Source organism: Perca fluviatilis, chromosome 18, assembly GCF_010015445.1.
Source record: "Perca fluviatilis chromosome 18, GENO_Pfluv_1.0, whole genome shotgun sequence".
Taxonomy (NCBI): Eukaryota; Metazoa; Chordata; class Actinopteri; order Perciformes; family Percidae; genus Perca; species Perca fluviatilis.
Window position 1 is genome coordinate 5,235,635 of NC_053129.1, and position 21,675 is coordinate 5,257,309.

General features: G+C 40.9%; 1 protein-coding gene across 1 annotated transcript; it reads right to left on the reverse strand.

Annotated features, from left to right (window-relative positions):
• Window positions 1–12,310: 12,310 nt before the first annotated feature.
• Window positions 12,311–18,066, reverse strand: LOC120547277. The gene is made up of 2 exons (XM_039782808.1): window positions 15,069–18,066; window positions 12,311–13,002 (listed from the first exon to the last, which is right to left on the reverse strand). The coding sequence occupies exons 1-2, from the start codon at window positions 17,744–17,746 to the stop codon at window positions 12,933–12,935; spliced, it is 2,748 nt and encodes a 915-aa protein (XP_039638742.1). The 5' UTR covers window positions 17,747–18,066; the 3' UTR covers window positions 12,311–12,932.
• Window positions 18,067–21,675: the final 3,609 nt, after the last annotated feature.

Here is a 21,675-nt window from a genome sequence, read left to right on the forward strand (position 1 = left end):
TGGATCAGCTGGAGAGTCTTAAGGGACTTATTTGAGTAACCTGACAGTAGGGAATTACAATAGTCCAGCCTGGAAGTAACGAATGCATGGACTAGTTTTTCAGCATCGTTTTGAGACAGGATATTCCTAATTTTGGCAATGTTACGACAATGGAAAAAGGCTGGTCTTGAGGTTTGTTTTAGATGGGCGTTAAAGGATATATCCTGATAAAAAATAACCCCTAGATTTCTGACAGTAGTGCTGGAGGCCAGGGCAATACCATCCAGAGTAGCTAAGTCTTTAGATAATGAGGTTCGGAGGTGTTTAGGGCCCAGCACAATAACTTCAGTTTTGTTAGAGTTTAACATCAGAAAATTATAGGTCATCCAGGATTTTATATCTTTAATGCACGCTTGAAGTTTAGCTAGCTGATTGGTTTCGTCGGATTTGATTGACAAGTATAATTGGGTGTCATCCGCATAACAGTGAAAGTTAATTGAGTGTTTCCTAATAATATTACCAAGAGGAAGCATATATAAGGAGAATAAAATTGGTCCAAGCACTGAGCCTTGTGGAACGCCATGGCTAACTTTAGCGTACTTGGAGGATTTATCGGTAACATTGACAAATTGAGATCGATCAGAGAAATAGGACTTAAACCAGCTTAGAGCGATTCCTTTAATGCCAACTAAGTGGTCCAATCTCTGTAACAGGATTGTATGGTCAATAGTGTAAAATGCAGAACTAAGATCTAGTAGAACAAGAATGGAGACAAGTCCTTTGTCTGCAGCAGTTAGAAGGTCATTAGTAATTTTCACCAGTGCAGTCTTTGTGCTATGATGCTTTCTAAATCCTGATTGAAAGTCATCAAATAAACTATTGTTATGTAGAAAATCACATAACTGATTAGCAACTACCTTCTTAAGGATCTTGGGTAAAAAGGGAAGGTTAGATATAGGTCTATAGTTTGCTAAGACCTCAGGATCGAGGGTGTTTTGTTTTTAGAAGAGGTTTTATAACAGCTACTTTAAATGACTGCGGTACATAACCTGTTAATAAGGACATATTGATCATATCTAGTAATTAAGTGTTAACCATGGGTAGCGCTTCTTTGAGTAGTCTTGTTGGGATGGGGTCTAAGAGACAGGTAGATGGCTTAGCTGAGGATACCTTTAACATTAATTGTTGACGGTCTATAGGATAAAAGCAATCTAAAAATACATCGGGACTAGTCGTTCTTTCTAGCGGTCCTGCGTTTAAAGGTGAACCGTTAGAAGTTGAGGGCAAAAGATGATGGATTAAAGAAGCTCATGAATTCATCACTACTCAGAGCTAGAGGAATAGATGGCTCAGTAGAGCTGTGACTATCTGTCAGCCTGGCTACAGTGCTGAAAAGAAACCTTGGGTTGTTCTTATTTTCTTCTATTAGTGATGAGTAATAGTCTGATCTGGCCTTTCTTAGGGCCTTCCTATAGGTTTTGAGACTTTCTTGCCAATCCAAATGAGTTTCTTTCACTTTGGTGGAACGCCATTTACTTTCTAGGTTTCGCGAGATTTGTTTTAATTTGCCAGTTTGGGAGTTATACCAAGGTGCTAGTTTCCTTTGCTTCATCATCTTCTTTTTGAGGGGAGCAACAGAGTCTAAAGTCATCCGTAGGCAGTTCGTAGCACCATCTACAAATGTATCAATTTGAGAGGGACTAAGGTTAACATAAAGGTCCTCTGTTATGTTAAGGCATGACAGAGTCAAATGCTGTTGGAATATCTTCCTTAAATGTAGCTATAGCACTGTCAGGCATCTAGTGTAGAAGTGTTTATCTAATTTAGTATATTCAGGTATCAAGAATTCGAAAGTAATTAAAGAATTATCTGATAATACCGAATTCTGCGGAAATACTATTAAATCCTCAATTTCAATACCATATGCCAACACAAGGTCGAGGTTAAAACAGTGCGTCGCCTTGTGCACACTCTGACTGAAACCGATTGAATCCAATAATGAGTTGAAAGCAGTACTAAGGCTATCATTGTCAACATCCACATGGATATTAAAATCACCTACAATAAGTATTTTGTCAGATTTAAGGACTAAACATGATAAAAACTCTGAGAATTCAGATAAAAATTCAGAATACGGACCAGGAGCCCTGTAAATAACAACGAATAACAAGAACACAGCCAGATGCCTTAAGTTAAATGCATAGTAATACAAACCTCCTCTATCAATCGGTCTTTCTAATTTACCATCATTTGTTTTTATCAGTCCATATAAATGTCTTTGTTATTCTGTCAAACCATTTAAAATATGACAGGGAGATGAATAGAGGAAGAGATTGGATGAGATAATTCAGCTTGGGAACACAAACCATTTTTATAACATTGACCTTCCCTGCTGTTGAGAGATTGAGTCGCCCATCTAATAACATCAGAAGAGATCCAAATGACCTTTTAACTAGATCTTTTAACTGGGGAGGAAATAAGATACCCATATATACTGAAATGCATCTTATTGTAAGGCTGTTACAGGGCACTAAGCTGTTAAAGTTAACACTTCTGACTTGGACCAATTTAACCTATAACCTGAAAATTTCTAGAAAGAGTCAATGATCCCGAGTAGGCAGGGTATTGATCTGCTACAAAAAGTAATATCTCATCCGCATAAAGCGTAAGTTTGTGCACATCTCCTTCCATAACACCTGAAAAATTAGTCTCCCCCTTATGGCTGCTGCCAAGGGCTCTATGGCTAAATAAAACAACAAAGGAGACAGAGGTGAGCCCTGTCTTGTTCCCTTCCAAGAGAAAAATATTCCGAAATTAACACATTAGTTGGCACCGCAGCCTCCAACCTTAAAGTGATGGTTCGGAGAAATTTCACCCTAGGGTCCTTTGCACCATGACCTCGAGCCAAACACCCCCCCAGAAGCTTTTTTCACCTGGGTCTAACATTGGGAGAGTTAGCGTAGAGTAGCGTTAGCCGCTGAATAGCTTAGCGCAGAGGCTAATGGATCCGAAGTGTCTCTTAACATTACCCCACTAATAATGCCCGAAATGATACCAAAGGTCTACACTAGTATATATAGGTTATGCACTCATAAAACGATGGATTGTAAAGTTTGTAAGTGCACCAGAAGGTTCGGGCATTATTAGTGGGGTAATGTTAAGAGACACTTCGGATCCGTTAGCCTCTGCGCTAAGCTATTCAGCTGATAACGCTACGCTACGCTAACGCTCCCAATGTTCGACCCAGGTGAAAAAAGCTTCTGGGGGGGTGTTTGGCTCGAGATCATGGTGCAAAGGACCCTAGGGTGAAATTACTCCGAACCATCACTTTAATCACTTTATAAAAATGCTGCCAAACCTATACATTTCCAAAATGTTGAACATATAGCCCCATTCAACCATATCAAATGCCTTTTCTATCAAGGGAAATTGGGGATTGTCTATCAGCTACATTCCATGCAGTATTAATGAGATGCCTGATATTATGTGACGAGCTATGCCCGCGAATAAACCCCACCTGATCAGGATGAATTACAAACGTAATAACCTTATTCAATCTTTTTGCCAAATGTTTTTGAAATTATCTTAACATCTAACTGCATTAGGAAAATTTGGCGGTAATTCTTACAGTCTCCCGGCCCCTTACTTTTTTTTAGGAATCAAAGTTATTAAAGCCTGCCTAAATGTTGGCGGAAGTGTACCCTTCTGCACTGCCTCTCTATATACCTCTAACAGAACAACAGGTTCTCAACCCAACTCGTAAAATAAGGACGTTTGGTCAGGAGCCTTTCTCGTTCTTATTGACGCTAAAAGTCTCCTTTAGCGCTACAAGTGAACGCGCTTGGTCGCCACTATTGCCGTCCCTTTGGGAGGAACGGGACGGTTGGGTTTAGGAAAGGGTCGTGGGTGGGCGTACGGTTCCGTGACACACGGGAAGAACGGGACGGTTGGGTTTAGGAAAGGGTCGTGGGTGGACGTACGGTTCCGTGACACGCGGGAGGAAAGAAAAAGGCGTCTCTAAAAAGAGACTCTAGCGGTCATTCTCCCTTACATACTACTCGCTAAATCTTATCTAACTGCGGCTTTCCCTTTGCGTTACACAAATACGCTGAAGGGCGCCTTTTTCGTCGCATCAGACGCTGACAGCCACTGTCCAAACGTTCATATTTTACGAGTTCGGCATGAGAACGGGTTGAACAGAAGTGGAGCCGGTTCAGTTGCAAACAAAAAAAATAGGGCCACCATTAGCTCTTTAATTTCCTCTATAGTCAAATCCGCATCAAGGAGTTCTCTTTGGGATTCAGATTGGGAAGCCCTACTGGCTTTATGAAGGAACACATTTCTTCATCAGAAGAGGTAGATAATGACCTATAAAGATCAGTGTAAAAACACTTCCAGAATCGGATCTAACTACAGAAATAGTGGAAGCTGATTGTTTTATGTATCTAGCAAGTGATTTTCCTGACTTGTCTCCTGATTCTAAATAATTTGGTCTTGCCCTGAATAAATTGAGTTCAACCTTTTGAGATTATTATTATATTGGTATTTTAATTGAGTCAGGTTTCTTAGGCCATTCTGTGGATTCTTTGTTTAACCCTTGTGTTGTCCTTCGGGTCCCAGTGACCCGAAGGACAACACAAGGATTATGTACTTCCGTTTACTTTGTTGAGAATTGCTCTCTAAACATGGGTTAATACAGCACCTTAGTTCTTGTTTGTACAGCATTTTGGTCAGCTTAAACTGTGTTTAAATGTGTTCTAGAAATAAACTTTACTTACTTACTTTACACAAACAGGGTTTAGAGAGGAATTCTCAACAAAGTAAAGGGAAGTACATAATCCTTGTGTGGTCCTTCGGGTCACTGGGACCCGAAGGACCACACAAGGGTTAAACCCCTTTTCACTGTGATTAATTAAACTTTCTAGCTCTAACATTGGTTTTGCGTACTTCAACTCCACTGTGGTCCAGAACTGGATCCATTATCAAATAACCCCTGCTCCAAACAATATTGTGGTCCCCTGCAGCTTTTCATTAATTTTCCAAATCTATAAAAAATGCCTGATAATCTACATTAGGTGCATATAAGTTAACCAGAATTAGTTCTTGCCCTTGCGTTTCAGCCAGAACGATAAACAAATTAAGGATAATTCTGTTAATTAATTTAAATTGCAGGTGCTTGCTAATCAGTGTAATGACCCCTCTACTCCTGCTAGACCCCACACTGTGAAACACATATCCGGCCCATCCTCCACACAATTTTTCTGATTCCACAATTGACATATGCGTTTCTTGCAAAAAATATCACATCCTGTTTGTTTGATTGCAAACTAGACATAACCTTCCTTCTCTTGATGGGATTCCCAATTCCATTAACAATCCAGGTGGAGAAACGACAGTTTCATATTAGACGACATAACTATATATCAAAATATCACAGCCATCTTCTGAGCACATAGCAAATACAAAGTGGTGATGACTAAACACAACTAAATCCCAAATACTCACAGAACAGCCCATGTGCACCTGAACCTGAACAATTAATGCACAGTTCAAATTCCTTTAAAAAAAGGTAACTCAGCCATCAGCAGCGGCTGCACATCATTATAAATCCCTTGCCAACAAATCACTCCATATTTTCTATGAATGCCATCACCTTTCAGGGGCATTCAAATGTCTTAACTCCAGCCTTGGCTTCTATTTTAATGTTTGGCAGGATGCAGGATTCGGAATCTCACCTCTCTTTCATGAACCTTTTTCTTACACTCCTTGAACCTGTCGCACTTTATCTGTGTTGCTCTGGTGAAGTCTGGAAATAGCATTGTGGTGTTATTCTGCCAGGATAACCAGAATGGTCCATGGTCTACCTCCTGCTGGCCAGTGGTTCTGTGCGAACGCTCAATCTCAACCTCAATCTCTCCCTAAGTCTACAGCAACTCCTGAATCAGCTCACCTAGAAACTTCACCATATATCCTCCTTCCTTACCCTCAGGGATGCCCACAAAATGGATGTTATTGCGTCGGGATCGATTTTCAAAATCTTCAATTTTTTCCCGGAGCATGTTGACCTCTCTCTTGCTGGTGGCAGAATCATCCTGTCTTTCACTCTTGGCCAACTCTAAACTTTCGATGCAGCTCTCCACCTCATTTATTCTGGTGACCAGGCCGGAGAGCTTCTACTCCATCAAAACAACAGAGCGGCATATTTTCATCAGACCTTCTGGCTCAGCGGAGATTTTCTCTAGGGCTGCGAATATTTTACCAATATCTGCTGTGACATGTCGTGAGCCTGTTGCTTTTCTGCCACGGTCACAGCAGCAGGGCCATTTTGACTCTTTTCAGCCGTGTCTCCACCACGGAGCATATGCCGCTTAATGTCTCCACTGGCCGCTTACTTTTTAGATTTTTACATTTTCGGCATCCAGAATGTTTCTCGTCCCAGCTGAGCACAAATATCTCTGGTCAGAATCTTGAAAAGGATAAATATAGCAGTACACTACACTGAGCTCGTCCTTCACCTAACTAGTTTGCCATAGGTAAAGTGACACCGTTGAGTGTAGTTTTCTGTAAAATGTGTAAATAAGCATACTCCAGTGAGATTTTTTTTTTTAAGCCAGAAGATGGGACTCACTGCTAACTCAGCGCTAGTTACAATTTACTGTTTTCTATTTCCTGACACTGAATGAATCAATCAATCTTTTGTGAAACATACATCTTTGAAAAAATTCCAAAAGGTTTGAAATTACAGCATGTGTCCAAGCTGCTGTGTGCTCAGCTCATCATCATTTTAATTGTCGATGTCATTATGATTACCTTCCAGAATCATTTTATTCTTTTACAAGGATTTTTCAAAAATGACCACAGTGTTAATTTTGGGAAGAAAATATTGAATATTGACAATTAAATATGAAAGGAAATCCATAAAAAGAGATATTTTAATGATAATTTCTTGTTAAATAACTCAAAAGCAAGTATTTAAATAGATGATACTCTCACAAATTCAGAACAATAGATGGCAGCATTGCTACACTAAGATCCATAACAATGTTCAACTCAATCCAAGCTATTGAATCCCCATCAACGTTAATGATATGATGTGGGGTTGTGTGATTGTCTTTATAATTATTATTTTCCACCTGATTGAACTCAGATATCCCACTAAATCTTTTGTTAACAGAACCATGTAATGAGCCACTTCAAAGCCTAGAATGGAGGCAAATTTCTATGTTATGTCATCATAATGATACATTGTAGCTGGAGGCTGTAAGATATGTTCTTTAATTCAATTCAATTTTATTTATAGTGTCAAATCACAACAGAAGTTAACCCCCTGACCCTAACTCCCCTAACTCTTTATCACACCCAACAACTTTATTGCCAGTTAATACTATACTAACAGACAATACAATAAATAATCATGTTTTATATGCTACTGTTTTGCCAGCTGTCAGATTCTGACTAATTAAGCAGCTGATTTTGCTCTGATTAATTCCTCCAAAAAAGCAGACACAGACAGTCTGCCTACTTTACTCTAGTCATTTTTGCAGTCTATGGACCAACAATGGACTGTGGATGCGGACATGTTCCACACTTGAGAAATTGCAGCAGTTAAACTCAGTGTCTATCTTTAGAGACGGGATGAAAAGAAAGAACGGAAATGTGTTGGTTTATTAGAAGGCAATTAAGTAATTTAGCCCAGGATAATCCTATTTTCTGTTTTTGCAAATATAACATTCCAGGGCTCTCAAGTCTCACGCATCGGACGTGAGACACACGCATTTCAACCCGTTCACACGCTCACACGCCACACCTTGTATTTCTCACGCAGAGAAATTACCAGGATACCGCCCACCAAGTTGCACCGCTATTTTTTAAACAGTGGAACAGGTAGAGGAATCAAGTGAGTTCCCCATAGAGTTCAGAACGCCCTGCCACCACCCGCGGCGCTACCATTGGTCATTTTAGGTCCGGGCCCCCCCATTTTGACCCATTTAGCAGTTCATCCAATAAGCAGCCCGAGGAAAGCTTTGAGTGAAAGCTTCTCAGCCAATCAGCGGCTTCTACCCCACGTGTGGACTCTTAAGCCTGCCCACAGGCTGCATCATCACCAGCAAGTGATCCAATGAAATGAATGATGTTTACGCGCAAGCTTTTCAAGCTAGCTCAATGAGACAGACACAGACTGTAGCTATTAGCTAATATGAAACGCAAAGCAGCTTGTTTTCATTTAAATTCAGCAAGAAACGCTCCGAGGAGCAGGAGGAGGACATTTTAAGTAACGCGGTTACAAGTGACGAGTTACCATCCTGCTCGGCCGCACTCTCCCCATCAAGTCCTCTCGTAGCCCACCCCTCACACCGGCAAGGCAAGTAGTGTCTTAACGTTATTAGTGTCTGGCTGTCTAAATGCAGGGGGAACCTGAATACATTTTTTTTGGCTTATTTTAACTGGCCCATCCAGTTTTCTGGAGGCCCACCTACAATCAAAATCCTGGTGCCACTAGTGCCTGCCACGCTCCAGCTGAGTGAGTGCGGATTTCAAGTTGTGGCTTTCGTCGCTGTTTGTGACTTTGCCTGAGATTGAGTGACAAGTGTACTCGCCCTGTTGTTTATCTGGTTGCCATGAATTGGCGAGTGATGACGTCCTGTCACTGTTCCAGTTGAGGGGAGAGAGAGCGGATGACAGTTGGCTTGAGTTCAGTAGGGCTCTGTAGAGTTGTGTAATTAGGACTTTATATACTACATGTAGCTACATAGCGGAAACCCTGTTGTGCGTCTGACCTATTTCTGATGCTACATTTACACGTGGCCGGCTATTTTCATAAACGGACATTTCAACCTCTCAGTTTTCAGTTTATATGTACCCGTGTATATATGCCGTCAATGCCGTCAAGAGCATGCCAGACCTGTAGGTGGCAGTGTAACGAAAAGCTCAAGCCCACGTTAGCCAATCAGAATCCCGACAATAGCAACAACAGCCAACCAATCACGTCCTCTTTCTCTCTCTCGGCTGCCTAAACCTCCGTTTGTCTCAGTTTACATGCAAACGTGCAAACAAAGTTTTCCAAAATCTCCACTTTGGCCGGAGTTTTTAGAAATAATCGTTTTCTTTGATAAAAACAGGGTTTTCGTGTAAATGAGAGGCCAAACCGCAGGAAAATATCTGCGTCTTCCCTTTGTGTAAACTGGGCCTGATACTGTGGCGGCAGAAATCAACATAGAGGAAACACTGGTTAGCTTTTGCGCTTATTATTATTATTGCTACATGTTGAATCGACTGCAGGGCTACTCTGACAGTTTTATATTTTTATAAAGATACCCATTTTACAATAGGCCTACCAATAATACTTTTATAACAGTACCCATAATAATTTGGAATATATTTAGTTTTTCCTTTCCTTTTATTTTTACTGCACAACTTCCCGGCCCCCATTGTGAAAACCTTTGGCCTAGGCTATTTCATTATATTTTATCCAGACAATGCATAGTATTAATTATTGTGCACACACATATACACACACACACACACACACACACACACACACACACACACACACACACACACACACACACAAAGAAATACTGAATTAAATAAAATTAAAATTATTTGTACGAATTTATGTATCATTTATCAGATCAGACTCCATCCCTACCTGCCGCCAAAATCTCACTCTGAACTCTGTTCAAAACTTGAGAGCCCTGCATTGACTGAGCCAACAACAAAACTGCTGACGAGCGGAATAGTCCCCAGCACCTCAGATATTTCCGAAGGGGAAAAATGAGATTTGACAAACTAAATATTTATGGTGGCCTTAACCAAGTAGCAGTCTGTCACATTCACAAGGAAATACTGGATGAAGTTTCCAAGGAAGGAAATTAAGTGTATCCTTGCAAAAGTGAACAGGAAGCATGTTTGGTCCTTTGAAGTGAGGAGAAAAGAAAGGACAGTATAGAAGGATGGATTGAGTGAGTAAGGATAAATAGAGAGATTGGATTGAAGGGAGAGCTCAAGTTCCTTATATTAAAAGTTTGATTAATTTAATGTCTTTCGTCCTAAAAGATAAACATTAAGTATGGATACATCAAAGTAAGAAGTTCTAGAAGGATCATAAAAAAAGGGGATTACAAAAGGCATGTATTTTGAGTGACACTGTGAAAAAGTATATCCAAAGCCTATGTAATCTCAGGTATAACCAATACTCATAGTAAAGAAAACTACACAATAGATTCACATGTAAAAGCTAAAACATTCATTAGCAGTGCTTCCATATGCCAGAATTGACTGAAGTGTGTGATTTCTAAAAAAGGTTTCCCATTTTTTGATACATTTCTTAAATATTTGATGTGATTGAAGTTGCAAATGACACTTATTAACCCCTTAACGCCGACTGTCGCTAATTTGCATCAAACCCCTTCCATTCCGACTGCAGGCAAGATAGCGTGTGTATTCCCCCAATGCCGGTTTGTTTACATTCGATACATACCTAGGAACCTTTTCCACGCACTGGTTTCTCGTAGGACCGGTCGGAGTGGGAACTACATCCAGTTCACGGAAGCGAAATTAACCCTAACCCTAAAAAGACTACTGTCAATGTTAGGAAGTAGGAGAGTGTTTTCTTTCTTGCTGTTGTCCAGATTCATTTATTTGTCAATTACTTGAAAATGTGTTTTATTAATTTTACCATTTTGTAAAGAATTTTGTCATAAATTCCTGTTGTCGCTAATTTGCATCATACCTAAATTTATATCTATTCTATATGCTATAGACAAATTAACAATCTCAACTTAATTTAGCATCAGATTGGAGCCAGGAACACACATAATAAAGTTCTTATATAATTGTGAATAAGTTTAGTGCCATAATATATCAATCAATCAAATTTTATTTAAAGTGTAAAATCACCATTAAACATGGTCTCAGTGCACTTTACAATTAAAAGGAACACACAAATAACAGACAGCAACAAAACAATTAAACAGCATTAAAGCAGTAATAATAAAGAATACAAAACCAGCAACATAAGAGAATAAGTGAAAAAGGTTTGTCTGTGAAGGTTGGTGTGTTATGGTTGGCTATAGTATAATGAGTAGAGGTGGGTTTTCAATCTAGATTTAAAAAAAGGGGACTGACCAGGAGACCAGCATCAAGGGAGCAGAGAGAGCGTGCCGGTGTTTATGGTGTAATAAGCTCAGATAAATAAGGTGGTGCGAGTCCATGCAGGGCCTCATATGTTAAAAGAAGAACCTTAAAATCAGAGCCAGTGAAGAGAGGCCACATCAGGTTTTTATGTGATCATATTTTCTAGTCTTTGTCAGGATTCTGGCTGCAGTGTTCTGAGCAAGTTGAAGGCCTCTAGTGGCACAATGTGGAAGACCAGAAAAAAGGACATTGCAGTAATGAAGCTCAGCGCGAATTCTTTCAGGAAGATGTCATTAACCCAATCACTACTCATTCTTAAATCAAATCAGCTGTTTAGAAGTGACGCTTTCAGTTAAACCAATCAGACTTGGCCACGAAATTCAAGGGCCAATCACAGCCTTACAACTGTGCTTTAAATCTGTTCTCTCCCTGTGCTGTCAGCTGTCGTTTCAGGCAAAGTGCTCGACCCTCCTCCTCCCCTGCCACCTCCGGTCTTCGTGTTTCTCCCGGCTGAACGCTCCGTTGCCTCTTCGGTCCGGTCTCTGGTCTCTTTCTCCGCCGCCACCAGTGTCTAGGCTCCATCGGGGGTTATGTTCCTGTTCTCTACCCCATTGAAAAATATTATTGATTCGATGGAGTCTAATCTCCAAAAGACTTTGTACATTTCATATTATACAGTTGTACAATAAATAATTTTTGCATATCTACAAACAAAGTCTCTCCTGATTTAAATCAAGTCGGGAGGACACAAATGCATGGATTACAGTTTCAGCATCATGAAATGATAAGATTGGTAGAATTTTTGCAATCACTGAGATGGAAAAATGGTGTCCTGGTAATAGCCTTGATGTGAGACAGGAATGTCAGGCGAGGATCACAAATCACACCAAAGGTTTTGATGCTTGAGCTTTCAGAGATAATACAACCATTAATAATAATACACAGATTCTTAAACAAGTGATTTGGCTGGTCTTACTATAGATCTGTCAGTTGTATCCTTCAATATCTCTATATAATTTAATAAACCAACTTAGAGTTAAGTTAAACAATACAGAAAGTAAAGCAGGTTTTTCTTATATTTAGTACTATTCTGGCTGGATATTGCTGAGATACCATGTTTATTATGACGCACTGGGTGGGAATAACAGCCCCTGAATATTTCCATAAACAGCATATTAAAGAAAAGACATAAGACTATGTTTTTTACTTTTTATTGGGACACAGTCGAGGTAGAAAACATGGTTAACACTGATGGGAAACTAGTACAAACCATCCAAACACAAAATAAAATGCATACAAAAACACTTGAGTCCGATTATTATATAAATTAGAGGGGTACTCTTTGATTTTGTTATAGCAGCTAAAAGCACCCCAAAATCCCACATTTTCCTTCCAGCTCTGAGGTTCAACATTGATCTGAAAGGACATTTGGGGGTGCCAATGGCTGCCATAACAAAATGTGTACATTTATCTTTAACGTCAAACAAATTCAAGGTTGATTATAGAGTCAACATGTACAGTATATCAAGATTAAATAGGACCTTCTAAAAACTGATATAGACAAATTCTGACCGACCTTTCAGATGTCAATCTAAGAGAAATGTTCAGGTCCTTACCAACCACTTGAATTAATATTATAAATGTATCACCCACTCTCAGAACAAACCTCTTTCACCATGAAAGGAACGACAAGAAAAAAAAGACAAGAAAAGAGAAAGGTTCTAAACCTCAGAATCCTGCTAATCCATAATCCCCTTCTTCATTCCCTTTCCACCTTGTATTTTACTTTAGCAACGCAGTCCAATCACAACTGGGGTCTAGGCTGTTGTCACAGCAGCACTTGGATCCAACTGGGCATCGTCTCCTGTTATCAGAGGGCTGCCCGGCCTATAGGAGAGCAAGAAAGGAGGGGCAAAGGAGTTTTAGTGAGTGGAGTTATAGCATGAGTGGATTATGTGGAGCTCCTAGGAGCTCAATTGACCGCATAGGTGGAGAGTGGGGTGGGAGGGCTAATCCAATCTGAATTAGGCCAAGTGATTTCTCTAGAGGGAGGAGATGAGCTAGTAACATATAACTGGGCACTGTTACTGCTGGTGTCCAAACACGTTGCGATAGAAGCAGAGTGACTAAATGTCTACTGTTAATCTTCAAAAAGAAAGATCTACAAAGATATAAATCATAGATTTTAAAATGATAAGATATAGCAGACTCCTGAACTATCTCTGCTACGCAGGGCTGGGCCAGGCAGTGCCTTATGAAGTGTAGGATCCTTTGTTTTTGGAGCTTGACCCATACTATGGACTAAAAGGTCTTTTCTGTATCGATTTTGACAATTCTCTTTTAAATTTGTCTCTCACACGTTCCTGCTCCAGCTTCATGGAAGTGCATTACAATGTAACCGTACTATCAGTTTAAGTTATAATACCTTAGTTGATAGTGTACCTTAGTGATAGAAATTGCAATTTACTAACACTGTGTGCAGCTAATTGGCAGAGTAAACATGGGACTTTGGAGTCCCAGGGATTTAGGGGCAGGTGCCAGTTTTGAACACTGGGTAATCCAGTCATGCCTCTAACCCATCTTGAAATGGTTTTGGGGTTACCCCTCTTCTGCAGCCTGATGTTTGGTTGGCTGACAAGTAATTTCCGGAGTGTAAAAACACTCCACATTCCATCAAAAATCCCTATCCTATTCTCCTTTCAACTGCAGAGGATATGTCTAATCCCGTCTTTTGTTGTTGCTACACCTGTTTGTACAAAGCCACCTTTCACCTAACCATTTAAAAAAAAAATGTGTTACATATGCCAATTGGAATTTGACTCTCTTGTCTCTGTCGTCGTCTTCCTACATGTTCAGAAGATTCAGTTTGTCATTTTGCCTTATGGAACTGCTGAATGCTTTCAGTTTCAGATCATGTGAAAGGGCAGAAATGCTACATCAAAGTACTTTTTTTTTACTAAAGATAATTCTTTGTTGGCAACAGAGTATTGTTACAATATGTATGTACATGTTGTCTAATGCTCTTTATACAGTTTGATTTTCTTACAACATAAGTTGAAGGTATGATTCAGGCTTGACCACATATTTCAAATATGCAGTCAACAAATGATTTATGATACACTTACTATAACAAGATGCTTTGTCTCACAATTATCAAAACTTGATTAGGAAAGACAAGTTATAATGTAGGTTATCAAAACATTTGAGCACTCTTTTACGAATAAAGAAGGCCATCTGGGGGAGGACTCTGGCTCGCCCAGTGGAGTGTGTGCCTCATGTGGGCTGAGTCATTTGCAGCGGCCCTGGTTCAAGTCCGACCTGCGGCCCTTTGCTTCGCGTTGTCCGGTCTCTCTCCCCCTTTACCTATCTGTCTTTTCTACTATCCAATAAAGAAAGCCGCCCGCCCCCCTATAAAAGGACATCTGGTGTAGCACCTACAAGTTGAACCAGTTGTGTGGTACCAGATCTGTTTTGTGTCTGCTGGGAATGCAAATAGTCAGATGTGCTGATGTCATTGGCTTAAAACGGTAAGAAAGGCAGTTGATTGAATCCTCACAGATGGCTCTTGACTCTTGAATCCACACATATGGCTCCTGACTCAATGTAAACAACCATCCAAGTTCAAACTAACCTAATTGAGTGCTTTAGTTACACTAATAATACCCTAATATAATCTAACCCTTACTTTATTTCAAATTCTGTCAATGTGTCATAGAGTAACAGACCTTTAGCTACGTGGAAGCCTATGGAATAGTCAAGTTTTAGAAGAATATAAAAAATAATGTACATCAGATTTTAATATTTATAGCCAATAGCTGCCTGAAAACTCAAATAAAGACTTGATGAGTCAATTTTTAATTACGGTATTGGTGAGTACCCAGTCAAGTCCTTTATTTTATTAGCAATAAAGCAAGGATTAACAAGGTTAGTCTCAATTTTGTGATATTACTTACCTATATTTTGTGTTTACAGGCTGGTTCGCCTTGGCCTGGGTAGAGGCTGAACAGCCATCTTTGGAAAACTCTGAATAGGAAGTCACACTAGGCCTCTGTTCTGATTGGGTGCGGCGGGTAGAGTTGTCTATCCCTCTCATGGGGAGTCTGCCCCGGGAGGCCTCTCCCCATAATTTGGGAAGTACAGTATTACCAGTGGCTATGCAGGTCTGAGAGTCCTTTCCACAGAAGACTGAGCGGGCAGCGTGAAAGGACACAGATGGAATGATCTCTTCAGTGCAGTTATCTGTGGCACGTGTTACCTTTCTTGGAGAACTTGGGCGAGATGAGGGTCTAGAGGTGGGCTGAGGTCGGAACGCAGGAGGGCTTGGAAATTTGTGGCACACAGAAGGACAAGATGGCGGTAAGCGGACTCTAGAGACAGGCGGTGCTGTCACTGGCAGGCTGTAAGAGGACATCTCACCTTCATATAATTCATTGTTTCCACATCTCTGGCCCATTCTGGCTTGAAGGGGTGGTCCTCTGCTGCTTAATTCTGTATTATCTGTCTTGTCAGGAGATTCTCCTGCATTGCGCAGGTGAATCATCTTACGTGCCTGTTGGTAGAGCAAGTTAACCTTCTCCATTTCTGGATCCAGATCAGTTTCTGTTTGCTGCTCTGCATCTTGTGTCCCCATAACAGCATCCTGCCTGACAGGACGGGCAGACAAGATACTGATCGAGCTTGGCCTTATGCTGGTCCGGTTTGGCAGCACTTCCACATTGTGCACCGATGCCTTAAGGCGCTGGGAGACTCTGTTCTTTTGGTTTATTATTGGGAGACTCACAACTGAATCTTCCTGTGACCCTTCTTTATTTCCTGGTATGTCCTCAATACTCTGGAAGGAATTGTCCATCAGAACCTCTGGGGGCGGAGGTGGTAGGTTGTCTACATCCAGGTCATCCCTGCCCTCAGGCCAACTGTTGTTATTGTTGCCATTGATGACTATCCCCCCCTCATTACTTTTCCTAGGCCTCCTGATATGAGGTGGAATATTATCAAGGCTCTGCCCTGGTCGACCATCAACCCCTTGGCTAAATGTATTTATCAGCCTTCTGACAGAGTGGTGCTTGGGTGGCTGGGGTGCCAACATTGGTAAGGAATCAGGTGATTGATTTGTTCTGAAGGGGCCTTTTTGTGCACCTGCTGATCCACTTACTGAATGCCTCCTTAGTCCAGCTCTATACAGGTTATAATGAGGCCCTGCTAACTCTTTCTTTCCTTGGATTTCAGACATCTTTCTCATTTGTTGATCCAAGTTCCTCTGGCCCTTTTGTAGGTCTGTTATAATGTTTACACATCTGGTGGATGAAGAGTGTTCAGGTTTGGTTGCAGTGACAGCAGTCTGGGGTCGTTTGACCGTAGGCTGCCAATCCTGCATGTAATTTGCACACATGAAAAGAAAAGCTTGACTGGGATCTGGTGGGGCAGAGTTCGACCTCTTTCTTTCAGGCCCATCACCTTCATCATCCTCATACTCTTCATCATCATCATCATCCTCCTCTTCTTCATACTCATTATAGCCTACCAGGTTGGGTACATTGCTGGCCAGAGTATCTAATGCACCACGAATGTTGATTCCAGATCCACAACTTCCAGAGCCAGCACTCCCACGGTGGCGGCGGTGCCTCTCAGACCCTGTCAGACTCTCATTTTCTCCCCCGAAACCGCTGTCTTCACTGTGCAGTGCCAAATCCTCTGGGTTAGACTTCCTTATGGCAGCCTCCTCCACCCGTGACAGCACTTGAGCCAACCTCTGCTCTGCTGCCTTCTTGGCCTGCAGCTTCTCAACCAGTAGTTTAGAGAGGGAAGAAAAGTACTCCACTGCGTCCTTAAGCGTGGTGTCACTCAGTGCCTGGACTGAGCCCCCCACATGCCTCATTTTCTCTGTTGAATGCTGGAGCAGTTGCTGTAACAGATCTGGAGGTGGATAAGGGGGGTTGGATGTGTCAGTCCTAGGTTTAGCTGGCATAACAGCTGGGCCTATCATTCCAGAAGGCAAGGCCATGTAGTCCTCATGCTCCTTCAACATGTGCTCCCCCTCCTCAGCCATCTCCTCTAGGGCCTGGTTGATTTCCTCGAAGCGAAACACCAAAGCAGACATTGTGGGCTGGAGGGACAGCTGTGTCTGGGCGGCCTGGTCCAGCAGGCCCAACAGGGTCTCATATTTGGAGATGTTCGGGTTCAAAAAAGCATAGGCTGCGTGGTGAGCCCTCACCATGTGTGGTGGGAAGTCTACCTTTGTCTGTAAAATAGAGGCTTTTCTTTGCTTTTTGTTGGACCTTCCCTTGCCTTTGTTTTTCTTTCTTTTCTCCATCTTTTTAATCTTATCTGTTTGTATAACCTCTTCGACGTTTTCTTGGGGCATCACATTTACCTCTGTTTCTTTAACGTCGTCTGTGTTTTGGGCATCTGTATCAGGGGCCAGTTGAGACCACATAGTCTCTTTCGTAGGATGTTCTTCTTCATCGGGTAGAGGAAGTTCATTTTCTTTCTCGTCGGTCTCGAAACATTTGCTCTTCTCCTCTTCAGGTTTAGAATCAACACTATCTTGTGGTGCCTCAGCCTGTGGAGCCTTTTGAGGTCCAGGAGCTTCTGGCTTTGAAAATAACTTTCCTTTGGATGGAGAGCAGCCCATTATTGCATTCAAAGGTGACTCAAGAAAACCTTAAAAAATCTCTTTCTCTGAAGAAAAATTTGTCAGGAGAAAAAGTGAAAGCCAAAGTGTATATCCATTGGTAAGGATGTGTGTATTCGGTTAGATGCGGTCTTCTAGGATCCTTCAACAATGTCCTTTTGTTGGCAGTGCATCTTCCACGGGCCAGTTGACTTAAATTTCTTCAGTTATTTTTATGCTCTCTCCTCAGAATGTTGTAGTCAAACAGTGCATGGACACAGCCGACACCTGCAACCTGTTGAGTGTACTGACTACCTACCAAGGCTTGTGATTGTAAGGAGCTGAAAAGATAAGACGGATTGGGGGGGTTTCTTCCCTCTCTCTCCTTCAGCACGCACATATGGTTACGTTAAGTGCATCAACACACACACACACACACACACACACACAGTACACTCACACACGCGCGCACGCACACACACGCATTTGCATGTAAGACTTTAAGCTCATCAGGTAATTCAGAGCCATGTTTATCAGGTGGTGTTTTTAGCCTTATCCACTGTGCTGTGGGTTCACTTAAGATATAAACAACTCTGTTTTCTTGTTTGCCAGACATGTCCAACTTACTTTGAGACACCACACACACACACACACACACACACACACACACACACACACACACACACACACACACAGAAACTCGTTCGTAGCATTTACTGTAAGTGCTGGGTAAAGATGCCAGTTGTGCCAAGAATTAATGAAGACAGGAATTTTAGTAAGATAGTTCCTGTTCCTGATCATCATTTATCTGACTGTAACTATGTGAATTCCATTCACACTAGGCACTTATCAGGTTTCTTTGTCATATCTTTTATGTCATAGGGATGGTTTAGCCCTCTTGATCTCTTAACAGGAAATCTCTTGGACAAAAAATAACCACCCTTTACTTAATCATAGTGCCTAGTCAAACTTGACTAGCCTCAACTTTATCACCAACAGAATCCTGGCATTTATCCAGTGCCTAAAATTAACTGCACATGTACACTGAACTATTTGGTTTACATGACAGGCTTAACAAAGAAAAGTCATGTTACGTACATGGTGAACAAAACGCTGAACAATGGTTCAACTAGACTGTAAATTAAAATGGCAGAAACAGACAAAGATTCCTCTGAGAAATAGTTGAATAAGAATAGAAGAAAAGCAGGTGTCATCGGTAAAAGAAACTGGAAGCTTATCAACATATGTGCAGATTCAAATAGGAACAGTATCAAGTGCACAAAATGCAGGCTAAAACAAGCTGGAACACTACTAAACATATACTGTATGGCTGTGGTACTTATTCTTGGCATTGACTTTATTTTCACTGATAGATTTTAGACACTGAATGCAACTGTGTAAATGTTAGACAGGCCTTTGCTGAAAACAAGCTGGCTAATTGACTCTCCCAAGGATTAAAAGAGTTTATAAAAAACTGCACTCTCAGATAGGGGGTCATCACAGCATCAGAGAATCCCAGAAAGCCTGAGCCCAGCTATCTGTCTCAAAGCATCTCTGTAATCTTTACCACCCACATCCAGGTGTATAGCAGTAACAGGAACTCAGCAAGCTGTTGGTCAGCAGAGCAGAAGGAGCTTAAACTGCTCAAGGTCTGGTGTCTGCTAACCCTTTGTCTGTTATTTAGTAGACTTTATATTTTTGGGATAATTTACTTGATCATTTTTAGTATATGCTACATTATTTCTTATTTATTACTTCTACTCCATTTCAATTCAGATTTTTCTATTCTTTACACATGACATCTTTTGCATGTCTGTCCGTCAATGGAGAGGGATCCCTACTCAGTTGGTCCTCCTGAGGTTTCCATTTTTCGCTGTTAAAGGGTGTTTTTTGGAGAGTTTTTCCTTTTTCTGAACCGAGGGTCTAAGGACAGAGGGTGTCGCATGCTGTAAAGATTGTAAAGCCCCTTGAGGCAAATGGATTTGTGATATTTGACATATAAATAAAATTGACTTGACTTGATATGACTTGACTAACTCCACTTTATTTATTTGGCAGCTATGGTTACATTTACTTAAAGTCTAGACACATTTTATAGTATATAAAAAAATACTCGGCTATGAATAATATTTTGTTTACCATGGTTTCCCCACATAAAATATTACTAAAATTTCTGAAAATCTGTATCAGTGTCTTTGTGTCCCAACAGGCAGCGGCAGGTGGCAACCCATCTCGCATCTCACACCAAATGCTTGCTTGTGGGACATTGTTTGGGTCTTTGTAAAGTATAGAGTGTGGTCTAGACCCACTCTATCTGTGTCCTGCGATAACTCCTGTTGTGATTTAACTCTATAAATACAATTGAATACATTTGTCACAGTTTCAGCAGGAGGATCCAAATGCAAGACTCTTTCAGGCAGATGTGCACAATTTATTTAGACTCGACAACTTACAAACACAAACCTACAAACAAACAGGAACAGAGGGGTGTAGAAATACACAGACCAATCAACAGAAAGACAGAGGATTGGACAAGACAGTAACAAGAAACAGGTGAGCGCAGAACGGAGGGAAACTAACGAGACAATTGGGAACAGGTGAGAGCAGAACCCGAGTGAAACTAACAAGACAGGAAGTGCAGACCATATAAGGGGATGGGGGGAGACAAAGACACATGACAGACAGGTAACCACAGAACACATGGAACACAGCAACTAGCACAAATCACAACACAATACACAACATGGCAACAAGAGTGGCACAAAGGTAGTCAGTCACAGCAGGATCCTAACAAAATTTAACTTTTTGAATCATTATGCAAATATAGATGTAGTTGAACTACAGCAAGCTACTGGGAAATTTTGTTAAACTACTAGTTTAATTACTTATAGTTCACTACTCCCCAAAAATCTGTATATATTCTATTTTAATACACCTGTTTTTGTTTTTCTATGATCAGCTTAGTGCTAACCAAACTAGTGACTGTACTGTCTGCAAGTGTGTTGCTAACACAACATTATAAGTAACTGTTGAATACTACTACTACTGTTAGGATAACTGTTATACACACAACTGTGTATTTAAATCTTTTTACTTTTAATCTTTTGAACTTAAAATGTACAATATGTAACGTGTGCATTAAAATGTCTAAAAACGACTATACCTATGTTATATATTTTGGTGAGTTGTGTACTTACACTATCCTAAATGTTCCACGTCCAAACGTTCAAACCCAGAGAAATCTGTTAGTTTATTTTAATGACACGGGACGTTTCATTAGTCGCCTGTCAGTAGCGTCATAAAACCTTTGACCCCTCTAGTTACTTCCGTCAAAACACGGGCACCGAGATGATACGTTCGCGAGTAATCGTAAATCATACAATGTCACAGAAAGAATAATACTCAGTAACCGTTATAAACCTTGCTTTCTGACACACAGCATCATTTTGTCATTGATTACATGCCACTTACAACACAGTTATACAGCAGAGATCTTATTTATTGATACATTTCAATATTGATTGATCCAGCTTAATGTGCTAGGTTGACAAGTAATGTTAGTGTTAGCTCACGCTAATGCTCGGTGGGGAACTTCAACGTTATAACTTTACAACATCATTCAACACGTTCATGAAGTTATTTTAAGTATAATTGTTTTGATCAAGGTAAAGTTAATGTTTAACAGCACTGGGCTAACCAACGAAATGTTCGCCAGCTAACGTTGGCGTTAACGTTAGCTGTATAGATAGAAGACAAATCTAATGCTAATTTAGCGAGCTATCCCACCCTGTTTTTTCTGCCTCACTCCCCAGCGCTAAGGGACTTCAGTCGGGATGAAAGCCGACAACAGCCCCGGGGACACGACACATCTAGAGTCAGCCAGCAGCCAGTCACTATCGTTAACTTACAGCAATCCGAACCCAGCCAGCACAAACTCTAGTGCCGGGTGA

Excerpts from the sequence above, each read along its gene's own strand:
- LOC120547277 (XM_039782808.1), bottom strand. The coding sequence starts at position 17,746 with ATGGGCTGCTCTCCATCCAAAGGAAAGTTATTTTCAAAGCCAGAAGCT. Across the intron at positions 13,003-15,068 it reads CCTGTAAACACAAAATATAG|GCCGGGCAGCCCTCTGATAA; the intron begins GTAAGTAATATC and ends GCTCTCCTATAG.